At 46.6% G+C, this 15,111-nt stretch overlaps 1 protein-coding gene across 4 annotated transcripts in view; it reads left to right on the top strand.

Annotated features, from left to right (window-relative positions):
* Nucleotides 1–15,111, top strand: part of POLG (DNA polymerase gamma, catalytic subunit) — an 862,381-nt gene that overhangs the window by 119,598 nt on the left and 727,672 nt on the right. For all 4 annotated transcript variants that reach the window (XM_085644442.1, XM_085644444.1, XM_085644443.1 and 1 more), the window contains one exon: nucleotides 2,277–2,472. In XM_085644442.1, coding sequence (XP_085500568.1) covers nucleotides 2,277–2,472 — 196 coding nt within the window. The remainder of the gene's footprint in view (nucleotides 1–2,276; nucleotides 2,473–15,111) is intronic.

Genomic DNA, 15,111 nt, shown 5'->3' with positions numbered 1-15,111 from the left:
TCTCCTCAGCCCCTTTGGACCACCTGAATTGAGCCTGAGCAGGACTGGCAAGAGAGGGACAATGGGGGATTATAATCACCTGCTTACTCCCATAAAGTTATCCCTCGCTAAATCGTATCCACCATCTGAGCAAATATCTCAAGCCAATCCGGAGCCAGTCCTCGTTAATCTAAAGGACATTTTTGGGAATCATCTCCTGTTCCACTTGAGCGAACGCAACACAGGTATGATAGTGTTGTTGTTGTGGAAGCTGAAACCACGCCCCACAGAGCAGTACACGTCATACCGGCAGTAGAAAGTAGGACCATTGTTCGCCCTAAGTTGGCAGGGTATGCCCAGACATTTGTCCCTTGATCACTTTGTCACTGGATTCAAGCTGGCCTGGCTGATGAGGGGTGTTACCCCGAAACCAGTTCCAGGATGCTTGTTTCCGGTCCAGGGAAGACCTGGCTTGGCAGTTTGGGCTGGTCTGTTCCCATGAGGCACAGGGTCAAGACTGATTTGCATATAGCTGGGTCTGAACTGGGGTGGGGAAGTGAGCTAAAGAACGATGATGGATTCAACCCAGATCTGTGACTGGGGGTGAGTGTCTGAAAAGTTTCAGCGCTCTGTTCATCATCTCCTTGTGTTTGCTTTGTTCGCCCTAAGTTGGCAGTGGGTCCCTTACTCACTTAGCCACTGGATTCAAGCTAACCTTGCTGATGAGGGGTGTTACCCCAAAGCTGGTCCCAGGATGCTTGTTTGTGGTCCAGGGAAGACCTTGCTTGGCAGTTCGAGCTGGACTGTTCCCATGATACACAGGGTCAAGACTGATTTGCATATATAGCTGGGTCTGAACAGGGGTGGCGAAGTGAGCTAAAGAACGATGATTGATCGATTTTACCCCGATCTGTGACTGGGGGCGAGTGTCTGAAAAGTTTCAGCGCTATGTCCATCATCTTCTTGTGTTTAAATTGTTAGGAAATAAAACTGAAAAAGCACTGAATTAGCAAGCTACGGTTAGGATAGTTCGCGTAGCAGTCATGTGAACCTTAACTCAAACTCCATATGCAAATAAATGAGTATGACCTCATGAACAACCCCATGATGTACTGGGCCAAAGGCCGTGCTCTGCGTGGGGTTGGCTTTATGTATGGTAATAAAATATTACTTTGTTACGTTAAAAAAAAGAAAAAAGTACTAGAAATTCACTGACAAAACCAATCGATGCTCATTTGGGGGTTGGGTACAGGACCTGGCCCACGGCAGAATGCCGTGTGCGGCAGGGACTTGGCTGCCTACAGTGGTTGAGTGCAGGGCCTGTCCTACAGGCAACCCCAGGCCGTGCATGGCCTTCAGCCAACCCCACGCACGACCTTTGCCTGTGCATGGCATGGGGTTGCCGCAGGCCAGGCCCTGGGGGCAACCCCTCACTTAGCATGGGTTGTGTGCTGGGCCTGGCGCGCAATCTTTGGCCGCGCGTGGCGTTTCGTTGGCTGTAACTTATGGTAATAAAATATTACTTTACGTTAATAAAAAAAAAAACTAGAAATTCCTTTAAAAAACAAAGGTTAAAGTGGTGTTAGTATTAGGAATTGCGATTAGATCTTACTTCACATAAAAAAAAACCTTAGCAATTCACTGAAAAACCAAAGGTTTGGCAGGCACTGGGGCACAAGAGTAACTGATGCTGCTCATTCTTATAAAGCACCATCATAGGCGCAATGAATATCAGCCTGTCCCCATACACCAGTACTACAGTAGGGCCAACATTACGCACTGCACCCCATCACCTGCCATGCTTCTCAGCATTGCCCACGTCCATCGGTACACATCATCTGCAGTGGAGACTCTCATGCATTGCCAGTGCATTAATGTGGCCTACTCACCTCTGCCGCTGTCCCAGTGTGCACGAACTGCTGCACTCCTTGCCCTCCATACACTGTGAATAAAGCGCAAGCTCATCAATATGGGTCCATTTGTGGCTTCTGGTGCTGTAGCTGCTTCTATTGAGAACAGTGTGGCCTGCTGGTTCATAGCTGTAGCCTGGTCTCACCCAGGCATCATGAAGTGAACACCTTCACCCTCTCCCGTCAGCATCCATTGAACAGCTTAATCTGCTGAACTGTCAAGGTCAATAGGTCTGGCTATAATGTGCTGACGTGCGCTAACACAGGCATGCCCAGGTTTTGTGTGCACTTTTATTATCACCTTAAACCGGAACTATTGGCTTTGGGAATACTTGTATTTGTAGTCGTTTAACATGCCTCCTTTGGTGTTTCCTGCCACTATTTCAGGTACTCTTGGTGTAGTCAGAGGCTCATAGAAGATCGATACTCCTGGTCCAGCCAGTTGACTCTTTCTGACCTAATTCCACTGGAAACTGCAATGAACACCAACTATGCCTCCAAGCACAACTGGGCAGAGCGATTGGTAGTGGGGCACAACGTCAGCTTTGATAGAGCGCACATTAAAGACCAGTACCTGCTGAAAGTAAGTAGAATGATGCCCTTGAAGGCCGAACCAACGGGATATTTGTTATATTAAGTGGCCGAGTTTTCGATGTGGACGGTCCCTTCTCTGTTAATTGCTAATGTGTTTTAGTCCATAGATGCATTCTTTACCGAAGCTGTATGGTTTTAAATGAGGTAGGATCTTAGTTCCTGACAAGTCAACAGGAGCTGCTCAAATTGTAAAAATATTGACCACATAGCATCTTTTCACAAACTCATCTGCTTTGTAGTTTTCACTTTGTTTTTTAATCTTTTATGTTATGTATATGTTTACCTTTTACTTTTATTACCGGGAGATCTCCATAACCTCGCTTTAAAGAAGAACTGCAAGTATGTGACGGTCCTATAAAGGATGGGGATTCAGAACGAGCTGTTAAGGAAGGGAACATGAACAAATCCCGAGGGCCCCCTGGAAAGACTTTGCAATGTTACAAGTTAGTTCAGCGAAGACACTCCGGTGCTAGTCAGACCGTTGAACACGACTACATTTGAGAGCAGTGACTCCGTCGTATTCAGGAAGCTAGCGTCACAGTTATTCTTAAACCCGACAGCAGTCGCTACCTGTGCGCTTTCTGTCCATCTATCTCATTGATATAGTTGGGTGCAAAAATATTCAAAGGAACCCTGACTGATAGGCTCGAGAAAATACTTCTTATTTTGACCGATAGAGCAGTACAAAATTATCTTGGGAAGGCTCAATTCCGGTGAGGTGGCTGGCATGCCTAAAAACCAAGTGTGACAGTAACATTGGTTTTGCTTTCATTAGGCGAGGCGAATCATTTCACCAAGTTGACTCGTCTTTCCTTTGTAAACCCGACAGTTTAGGCCAATTTTTAGAGGCCCCGGTAACCCGACATCAAAGTAGGGTGTTCACCTTGCGCGGGCGGCCACCCAGGGATGCTTCATTTCCTTAGCTTGCATTATCTGACTCTGGAGCGCCTTGCAAAAAGAATGTATAGAAATTGAGTCGTTCTTGTCGAGAATGTTCATGCTGGTGGATGACACAGCCTCGTCACAGTGACGGAAATGCCCCAGCTCCTTTTTCTGATCTTGGTTTAAAGTACATGTGACACAATTAGATTTATTAGCTAACATTTTTTTTATCCAAAGCGCTCCAGCGCCCCAGCGCACCTAGGGTTAGTAAGCGCTATATACATGCTACAATATACAGTACCAATGCCAGGGTAAAAGGGAGGGCATCATGGTTTCGAAGGGCAAACAAGAGTGTAGGATAACTGCGACTTATTATTAACAATGGCGTACACGACGGTTAAGTGCAAATGATATCCCCATTGAAAAAATGGAAGCTATATTCACATTTCTCATGGCTGCTTCGACCTCCGTTCAGATTCCGCCCCGGAGTCTCCACAGCATCCAGGAACACTTGCAATACTTCCCGTGAGCCAGTAGGTGGAGGCATCGGCCTCCATCAATACTTCGCTCTGGGAGTCAAATAGTGCACCACCAGTGCTTGCAAAGTCTGTTCCTTTTTTCCGCGCCATTCAGCATGGATCTCGAGCACCTTTCCTGCTGGTCTCAGTAATTTCGATCACGCCTTTTAAAGGATAGCTGGCAGGTTTTCACATTGCTTGTGCGTGATATTTTCATGGTTACTAATGAGTTACATTCACCGACAACATGAGTGGCACCTCACAAGCAAAACCAAGCAGTGAAGTGTGTATGTATGTATGTATGTCTATCTATATATTATCTACTGGCGGTCGCCAGTAGATAGTTATAGTTAGGACCGTGTTTCCATAGGAAATCTGAAAATTCTATTTTGAATAACTTTGGCGCCGGTTGACGAATCCTTGCAAAATTTTCAAAACTAATGGGGCGCTCCGCTCAGCTCCTACCCTAAAAGTCTCGGGGTGATTCGTCAAGCGGGGGCCGAGAAAAAAGGGGGGTCCCAAAACGCGTTTTCCCCATTCATTTTCCCATAGGACCTTTAGTCGTAGGTACAGCCCGAACGGCTGTACAGAATTACTTGAAATTTGGCAGAGAGGTAGTCCTCAGGTCAGGGATGTGCCTTTTGCATATATGGTGTCAATCTGTTCAGTAGTTCCTGAGAAAATTGCAGTTAAAGCACATAAATATCTATAGCCGCGCACCCCAACGTGCGCGAGCGTAATTCTGATTGGTGGTTACATGTCAGTCAACGTTCGAATCGGTCGAAATCAGGAAGTGTCGGCCGCCATTTTGTGTGTTGTGGGTGCGAGAGTGAAAAATAGAGGTGGCGAACGTGAAAAGGGGGCAGGGTAGAGAGTTCCTGACCCCCTAGCCTTTGTCAGGGGGTCCCTAAAGGACCCCGAAGGGTGAAAAAACATTTTTTTTTTTTTTTTTAAATCGTGGGGTGCACGGTGAAAAACCATTAAAAAAAAATAAAAAAAAATTGCATTTAAAAAACCGTACTAATTCACTTAAAAAACCATAGGTTTCACGCACGTTATAGTTAGGAATTAGCATTTAAAAAACCTTGCAAATTCACTTAAAAAACCATAAGTTTCACACATGTTATAGCTAGGTGGACATTTCACTCGTAAAAAACCAATGAAATTCCACCGTTATAGTTAGTTCAGATAACTATAACTCGCGCGACCGCCACTCTATCACAAGGATGATGTCATCAGTGAGGTCATCAGTGATGTCATGGGTGATGCCACTGACCATGTCATGAGTGATGTAATATGTGACGTCATCAGCAGTGGATTGCGGGCGCGCGAGTTATAGTTATCTGAACTAACTATAACGGTGGAATTTCATTGGTTTTTTACGAGTGAAATGTCCACCTAACTATAACATGTGTGAAACCTATGGTTTTTTAAGTGAATATATATATATATATATATATAACTATTCCCCTTGAGCCAACCAGGGTTCCCCCCCACCGCTGGTTACACAGTGACAGACATGATCCGTAGTGTTTGTAATACACCCTGAACCCTCACTGGAATCCCCCACACAGGAGGCAACACCAATACCCCACTCGTCTTCAGAATTGTGCCATGGACATATTATCCAAACTGCATTCTCTTAAAATGAAATCGCTCCTACTAACTTGCAGAACCTCCTCACATCCTACATGATTTTGCACCTCTTCTGACCACTGCAGCTGAACTGCTTGCAGTACCATGGACAAATTAACACAATCAGTGTAAAATTACCAGGACATTGTAACTTGGCAACATAAACAGGTTTTTCACAACCTAGAAGTTAGAAATCCAATTCCTTTCCTCATCTATACAGTACTTCTACATTAATATGATATCATTGTCAGTCAACACAGTGACAGACATCACTGACTCACTCTCTCAGGGCTGGCGTTAGCACTGGAGGCGCCCGGTGCAATAATCTTTTTTGGTGTTCTGCCCCCCAATTACCACCTCCTCCACAGGTTCCTTCACTGCTGCTCTCCAACAATGCTCCTTATCTCTCCGTAACCCCTCTCTCACATGCATTTCATGTGATTTATAGCGCTGAAACATTCCTCTGTAGGGTATTAGAGTGCGTTATTACAGTCGTATTATACAGAGACAGTGAATCATTGGTGTATAAATCATTCTAGGAGATGTTACATAGACCAATGAGGATTATTATGTGTAGGCGTCACATCATCCATACTAGTAGTTGGCAGTATATTTTAAGAGTATTTGATCCGGAGAAACTCAAACTCAGGATTTAAAACGTACCACAGTGATTGGCTTTACAAAGAAGAATGTATTTCTACCCAAACTTACCCCTCTTAGCACCATTAGTAGAAAGCAATACTGGGGGGGAAATTTACGTTCCAACCTATACATACAATGCAGTTTGCGTGTAGGTATTTGATGACAGTTCATAGCTCACTGCCCTATATTAGGATTGTAATTTAAAAACTGAAAGGAACTCTGTGGCAAAAGCTGTAACCTACGGAGCTATCTACAAAAAATTACAGTTCTGTAATCTACATGGTGTTCTTTTCAGCAGGCATATATTAACCCTCTGAGCTATTTTTTGAGTGAAAACTGCCACTAGACGAAACCTTGACATCGCTTCGGCAGGCACATTAATCATCAGAGTTATCTTGACATCTATATTGTTGACGAAAAACTCCTAGACACACAAGGAATTAGGCAGCAGGTGGTTTTAAACCTCTGTTATTTCTAATTACAAAGTCTCAAGAGTCACAACTCTGTGCTGGAGTAGAGGCACCGCTGTCTTTACTTGAGAGCTGTACCTTGTGGTGTCTTAACGCATGGGCACGCTGGCCAGTTGCCCAGGAGCCCCACGAGCATATGTGACCCATGCAGACCACAATTTAACACAAATTTTCCATCAAACGTTTTTTTATTCCTGTGACTGGTTGTGTAGGCATGGCCCAGTGGACTGTTTTGCCAGAGGGCCTATAATGCTGTTAGGACGGCCCAGGCTGTGTCGTGTGCCTTTTAAAGACACTCAGTGGCAGTGTTCTCACTGTACCTAGCCCCCTTCCCCTAAACAAGACATGGCAGGGCAGCACCATGTGGCGAGGACAGATTGTCCTATAATTTAACTCTAGCGGGCAGCAGCAGTGCATGGGAGCCCGGGCTGAAAGGAACATTAAAATTAGAACATTGTGCATGGGAGCCCGGGCCGACAGGAACATTAAAATTAGAACATTGGAATGTGTAGCGCTCCATTGAAGACAGTGGAGTGCTCCAGGCTTCTAATGGCTGGTAGAAGCGCAGAAACCAGAAAAAAAGCCTAGAGAGCAACATTCCAGTGTTTTTTTATTCCACAGCTGTTGCTGTGAACAAAGGCCTCTAAGAGCCTGAGGGGATTTAAACCCCCTCGGGCTCCGAGTGGCCTTTGTTTTTTATAAATTAGGATATTCTGCACTCTAGGGGAGGAATGTTGAAATACCTTAGAGCCCTCTGTAGTGGGCTTTACCGGCCATTAAAGCCCCTCGCCATTGGCTTGGGCCTTTAGCGCTGGAGCAGGCCTTTAATGGCTGGTAGAGCCCGCTACGTCGGGCTCTAAGGCTATATTAAAACATCTAGCTGCCACAACCTGTGCCAACTCCAGACCCTGGCATGATAGTGATAGTCAGTCCAGTATCCATCTGGACCTACCTGAGAGGCGTCAGCGGCTCAACTCTGGGCTGGTGTCAAGTGCTGAAGATAGAGAAATAGTGCTCATGCCCATTGATCTGCATCAGAACGGTGCGTGGGGTAGTGCCGGATTCCCTTACAGGCTGCCTACCGCTACTCACAGGATAGAACTACAGGCCATGGCACCACCTCCCAGACAGTAATGGCAGTCAGCGCCCGAGGTCAGGCTGCTAAATAAATTATCTTAATGTTCAGTCATCTCAGTGACTTTATTAACTCACACAAAGACCTGATTGAGGCCAGTGCAAGTCTTTCAGCAGAGTCTGTACAACACTTGCTGCACTGCTGGCAATGCTGCTCCTCTGACGTTCGTGGTCAATCCCACCTTCTCCCTCGCAGCATGCAGGTGGTGTCCAAGCTCAAAAAATGCGTGACTAATGCATTTTAGTGCGATGATGGCAGACCACCACACACAAATGCGTGAGTATAACGCTTGAAGCATGGTACTTTGCAGGGCTGCCTTTTTCATTCCACAAATTATTTTGATAGTGTTCAAGGATATCTCCCCTGAAGAAGAGTGATTTCAAACCAACTCAGAGTCAAGTTGTTTGTTTCTTACCTGCACAATGTCCGCCTGTGGTGCATGGGCACCAAGCATGATTTCATGTCCTGCACCAACTGCTCCTTGACACACCCCAGAGCTATCTGGGAGTGGGAAACCAAGCCCTGCATTGCTGAGTCAAACACTGATCAGTCCCAGTCCAGATCACAAGACCAGTCACAGTCCTGATCGCCCACCTCCGGTAAGCAGTGGAAAGGAAGAGCAAATGTGGCTCTCCAGTGCACAGGTACTCCTGTTCTAGGGAGATGCCTCATTCCACCTCGGACCGCATATCAGTTCTGCAGCCAATGAACCTGATTTTCTCTGACCTTTTTCAAACTCTTGCTGGCTCCCTCTGGTGTGCCTTTCGGCCCCACGAAACCATCTGGGACCACTGGTTGAACTTCTGCCGGTGGGATCTTCCCCAGCACTAACAGACAACATCAAAATCAGCCGCTCTAGCATGACGTTGTGCTTCGACTTGTCTGTTTTATTATGAGCCACCTGTTTTGCCATGGTGCCGAGTCTACGTCCGGTTTCAGCTCTGGCACCTGAGCTTTATCCATCTTTGGCTAGAGTTCACCCTGTGTTACATTATGCCATAACCAAAGCGCAGCCATAAAGAGAGGATGACTCCACTCTGGTTCCTCTACCTCAGCAACAGTACTTCTAGACGATGAAGGCTATTCTTGGATCAGACTCTGGTGCTATACTGGACCTTCAGAAATCCAGCGTCGGGGCAGGATTATTGTACCTTGATTTACAAAATGGCAGTTGTTTGGATACTTTCCCTTAATCTACCCTGGATTCACCTATGGGACCGAGATGGAAGAAGGTGCATGATTTTCATCTTCAATCGGATTTCTACATACCTTACACTTTCCCACCTTTGTTTCTTATCCAGTGGTTGCTGCTACATGGGCATCTGTGAATACTTTTACCAGGCACTACAAATTAGATTCTCAAGTCCACGGAGATTGTCATTTTGTTCACTCCTCCAGGACTTAGTGGTGTAAGTCCTCTCTTCATGGCCACTTTCTTGGAAGGGGGAATTGCTGATTCCGGAGGTGACAAGTCTCACGTTAGAGGTGTATGTCAGATGAATAAGTTGCTTACCTTCGGTAACCCTCTGTCTGGTGGATACTCTAACTGCAGGTTCCACACTACCCATCTCTCCCCTCATTCTCTGATGTAGACTTTTAGGATTAACAAGGTCCCAAATTAGATTTCTTGTACTCTACCACTACAACCTCAGTCTTCTAATACATGCTTTGCAACTGACATTGAAAAAATAGAAGACTACTGAAATCCGCGCACAGGGGTGGTGCATTTATGCAGCTCCATGTCGCCATGTCCAGAAGTAGATTGGGGTATGACAAAGGCTGATGGCACCACCTACCTGCATACAAGAGCTATGGCAAGAGTTTTTAGATCTAGTCTGGCACCTGGAGAGATGCACTCATTGAGGAATATGCAGTTAGATAGAATAGCCACCTAAAGAGCACTACCAAAGTTAAGTAACTTTTGGAAGGTCTCTTGCATGTGAAGCGTTAAATATTTTCATATTAAACAGGCATCTACCTCCCTGTGTTGCCTGGCTACATGTTAAACTAGTATCCAGACTTTTCTTTAACCCAGCTAACACAATAATGTACCATGCCCACTGAGGCCTAGCCCTGTCTGTAATTATTTTAACGTCCATGCCCACACTGTCTGTGACCCAAGAATGCCCTTTACCCTAACATGGCAGTACTATTCATGTCTTGATTTAGTGACATAAAGTGGTGATTGCAGCACACCATTTTTGTTGATTATAGTACTGGACATACCTTTTTCCCGGTTCAGGCAGAGTGTCGTGCCTACTGGCCCGAGTCGCGTAAAGTTCTGTTTATTTGTGACACCTAGACCCAAACTCTGACATCCTGTTTGCAGGCTGAGTGCAAACAGGATTTTTTTATGGCAACACTCCTTGTTTTAGTGGGAGGATAGTTGCTGGGATCAGTGAAATCTGTTTTGAATTGCCTGTGGTTTGACATGGCACAAGATTGAGGAATGGAGTGCAGCTTGGCTGGATAGTGAGAGTGTATTGCCTACATTCCTGAACCTGGAGGGAGGAACCCCAAACATTGAAATATGAACAGAGAGGCTACCCTTGAACATTTTTATGAGGATCTTTTAGGAGGGGGTTACTGATAGTCCTTTCTGGGAACTGACATTTAGTTGCTGGTAGGGGAATGAAGGCGAGTCAACAAATTCTGTTGTTAGGGGGTTAGTAAGTTTCTAGGCAGGGCTTTCCCCTTTGTCTTTCCCTCAGTGCTACTTTATGAAGACTGATGACAGCCTGGTGCTAAGTCTTTATACTTCATTGTGCTTATGTTTTGGATACTGATGGATGGAGCCAGAATCTTCAGTACCTGCTGTGAGAGTTGACACCTTGCACAAAGACTGTGTTTGCACCGCAGCCAGAAAATTAAATTTGTGCCACCCCAAACCGGTTCTTGGACTTTTGATAGTGGACCAACCTCCCCTGTCTGGGAAATCAGTATAAATTGCAGGAACCAAACTAGCTAACTTTGTTTCAATTTCACCGTTTTTTAGGTCTCGGGACCATCCGGTCTGCCGAAGGCAGAACCGGAAGTCGAGAGATTTAATGTTTTGGAGAAGAGGGGCTTGAACCCGCCCCTCTTCTCCCCTGTTCTCCATTGGCTGGCCTCTTCAATGCTGGCCAGCCATTGGAGAAGAGGTCCCGTCACTGATCGGATCTGGGGGCGTGTTTTTTGCAGAAAGTCTAATTATCTCCTCCAGCCAATGGCTGGAGGAGAGAACAGCAAAACACGCCCCCAAATCCGAAAACGACGCTGCGTTTCTCCGAGGCATTTCTGCTTCGCCTCGTAGAAAGGCAGTGGTTTTAATGGCGTCCTCTCCCCCTGCTCTTGGCTCCCTTGTTCGGCACATATCTTGTTCTCTCTTCCCCCCCTCATCGCTGATATCACCTCTTCTCCTCTCCAGGTTGGCCTTTCATGTTTCTGGCGCCTCCGTTACCCATTCCGCTCTCTTTATCGGCGGATCCTTTAATTTCTTCGATAAAGCCGGTGCAGGGTCCGTTAGTGCGGGTAGGTGGGGCCCCTTACAGCTAGTAATCTCACCCGGCCTTGTTTGTTTTTACTATACTGCCTTGCTCTCAATTCCCTTCCGTGGCTGAACATTGCCAGTCAGTCATAAGCTTTTATTCGATATGCAAGATATCTTATAAGCACATTTAGAATACAATCATTACAGTGTGCAAGAAACATTACTACAAGAAGCCAGTATAAAATTCATTAGAAAAAATAAAAGGACATAAAATGTCCGTTAATAAATTAGCTAAAAAAGGAATTAAACAGCTACTGACAATCTCTTACAACGAATAAGCCAAAACTGCTTTAAAAATTTTGCTGTTCCACACACTATAGGGGGGAAGTGTCCGTGGTTAGGATACGCAAGGCTACTAAGTGGCTACGTGTGCCCATATTTCGACATAGAGGTTTCAACCAAAAACTCCTAGGCCTTGCATAATCCGGGCACTCAAATAGGACATGCACAATGGACTCAACCCTACTCGGGCAACATGCACAGTTGGGAGAAGTGCGGGCCGCTGATGTCCAATTCGATACCACAGCACCTAGCGGGAGGGATCCAACTCTAAATTTAAAATAAAGGGCTCGGTCAAAGGGGAGGGTAATCAGGTCCAGGTAGGGTTCGAAGGCCACAATATCTTTGATTTGTAAAAAGGCGACAGTGGACTTGCAGTGGTTAGAGTTTGTAATTAAACGCTCCGCAGTCCATTTCCAGTAAAGCGCCTTGACAACTTCTTTTGGAGGGGCTGAACGTGATGACCAACAGTCTCCTAGTCCGATCTTCTCCAGAAGCTTTTTAGTTTCTCTTAACCATCTTATCTTAGCCCAACCCCCCAGACTCATTATTTCCCCCAGGGCATCAGCATAGGATTTTAGTTCTTCACCCCTCCAGATTCTTGTCCATAGCAGGAGCGGGCGAAGCTGGGCCTGATCTTTGATGTTTTTACAGCCCGTATCCAACCACACTGGTACAGATGGTGTGCTCAGTGGAATGGAGATAATGGATTTCAGTAGCTTGCTCTCCACTGTCACTAGGGCGTCCAATCGGCAGTGGCCCCACAGTTCTGCCCCATACAAGGCTGATGTCACTACTTTGGCCTTGTAGATATCAATTACTGGGGTAAGTGATCTCCTAGGTGAGGCCCTGAACTCCCTCATGAGAGCTCCTCCTACTCTCCTATGGTTGAGGACCATTTTGTCAATATGATTTGCCCAAGACATCCTATCCGTAATCCGAATACCGAGGTAATCGAATTCGGCTACTTTCTCTAAGGGGATCGAGTTAAGTGTAGGTGGACGGCCCAATTTCTTAGGAGGATTTAGGACTAAGTATTTTGTTTTGACCACGTTTATTAATAAACCTTTTGCAGCACAGAACTCCTGGAATCGCGTTAGCAATTTCTCGAGGCCTTGTGGGGTCTTCGAGATCAGGAGCGTGTCATCCGCAAAAAGCAGCGTGGGGATACGGACTCCTCCGAGACAGGGGGCGTCGGCTGGTTCTTGTTGAAGATGTTTTACCACCCCGTTCACATATAGTGAAAATAGGGTGGGTGCCAAGACACAGCCCTGTCTTACGCCCCTGGACACTGGTATCTTCTCAGTGAGCTCTCCGTTTTTACCCCAACGGACCTGTGCAAAGGTATGGGCATGAAGGCTAATGAGAAGGGACAAGATGTAAGGGGGTAATCCCAACTCATAAAGCACCCTCCAAAGCTCTTCCCGGGGGACCAGGTCAAAGGCAGTCTTCAGGTCTATGAAGGCCAAGTAAAGACTACCCTTGCCTAGTTCCACCACCTTCCACCCCAGTAGTGCCAGCCTAAACACCTGCTCTATTGTCCCCATGCCCGCCCGAAAACCTGCCTGAAAGTCTGATAGGATTTTATTCTCCTCCACCCAATGAAGAATCCTTCCAAGGATAGCTTTACCAGCTATCTTTTGGGTGGAGTCTATCAGACTTATAGGGCGATAGTTCCCCGGTGTTTCCCTGCACCCTTTTTTGTAAATCGGGACCACCACCGCCCCTTTCCAGGATTCTGGTACTGCCCCTCCCATCATGATATCGTTTAGGAGAGCTGCTATGACCCTTGCCCATTCCGCTGGGTATGCCCTCATAAGGTCCCCCGGAAGGCCATCTGGGCCCGCTGCCTTGCGAGGCGCTACCCACCCTATAACCCCCTCAATCTCTAAGGGAGTGAAGAGATCATAGGCATGGGGTTCAATTGCTCGTGTAAGCTCCAGCCCCACGTTCAGATCCCCATCTGGAGGGAGGTATAGGGTCCCAAAGTGATTTACCCAGCTTTGAGGCGGGATGTTGCAGGGTCTCACAGATGCATCGGGTTTATTCCGTGTGCTTATGAGATTCCAAAAGGCCCTTGAATCCCTGATTTTACTAGCCTGGAGCAGATCTTCCCAGAATTTGTCTTCCCACTCCCTCCTAGCAAGTTTAAGGGACTTATTATAGGCCTTCCTCGCTTCCTGTATCACACTTCGGGACTTGAATTTAACCGCCTCAACTAACTTTGCCTTGTGGACCCTACATGTTTGGGTATACCAACCATCGACTGGTTTTTTAAATTCTTTGTTGCCCGACTTGTTAGGGTATAAGGTAAACACGTTAGTTAAGGCTTCTACCAGGGAGACAAAAAGCCCACTCGCTCTACCCACCCCTTCTAAGGAGGTTCCGAGGGTTGTTACCGCATGGTTTAAGTGGGATTGAATTTCCCCTACCTTTGCTTCGGATAAAACCAATTTCGCCCATTTTATTCGTCTACTCCAAGGGGAGACTTCAGACTCATCCGGGGGTGTGGCTACCAGGTAAATGCTGTCCTTCCTTAAGGGGCGCCACCACTGGACCATACTTAAGGAGAGTGAATTGTGGTCACTTTCAGTCGAGGGGACCACCTGCATGTCCCTTACATAAGACCATAAGTATACATCTATTAGGAAATAATCCAGCCTAGAAGTGTGTCCTGGTCTATTGTACGTGTGGGCACCCCCCCTATCCGAAGATGTCCTCCCATTAGCTGCCCTTAAGTTGAATTCGAGGCTCAGGGAGTATATCTGGAGCGCCACTTCTGTCCACCTTCTGATCGGTGGGATTTCCAGTACCGGGATCCCCAACCTGGTATCCTCCTCGTCTTGATCGAGGGAGACGTCCGAGCCCAGAGGCTCGAACGTACAGTTCAAATCACCTGCAACCAATGTACGAGTCTTATATGGGGTATTATTTAGCAAGGTCTCGAGGAGAGATATTACAGGCGACTTTCTCCCGCCCTTGGTTCCCCGGGCATAAACATTATAAACATTTAAAACAATTTTTCCCCTTTGATCTATTAGGGTGATGTTTTGTATGTCCGGGGAACCTGTGGGAAACTCCACTACTCTGCAGTCTAAAGAAGCCGCGACCCAGATGAGAAGGCCGCCCGAAGGCCGCCCTCTCCCTGTTTCCGAGACTTGCGCAGGGGAGGAATAGGAAGAAAATCCCACCCTATGGACCGGCACCAAGCTCCATGTCTCTTGGAAAAGGCACAGGGAGTGCTCATCAACCCAAGCAGTAAAATCCGGTAGAACCAGTTTTCTTGCAATCCCTGTGACATTCCAGCTGAAAACCTTAAAGACTAGGTCCGTCACAGCTGAAGTGTCGCTGGGCGCTAGAATGCCCCTATCTAGGGACCTCCTCGAAAGTATCTGAGGGGAACAGGGATCTTGTGGGGTGGCTATAGAGACTCCTATCCCACTTGCAGAGTTTGTTTGGGTGGGTGATACTCCTGCTGGCTCTACTCTGCTCTCGGTTTCCAGTCAGTAAGGCCCTGGTGCCCACAATTGGTTCTCCC

The sequence above is a fragment of the Triturus cristatus genome, chromosome 3_1, assembly GCF_964204655.1.
Source record: "Triturus cristatus chromosome 3_1, aTriCri1.1, whole genome shotgun sequence".
Taxonomy (NCBI): Eukaryota; Metazoa; Chordata; class Amphibia; order Caudata; family Salamandridae; genus Triturus; species Triturus cristatus.
This window is presented reverse-complemented; position numbering and strand designations above follow the sequence as displayed.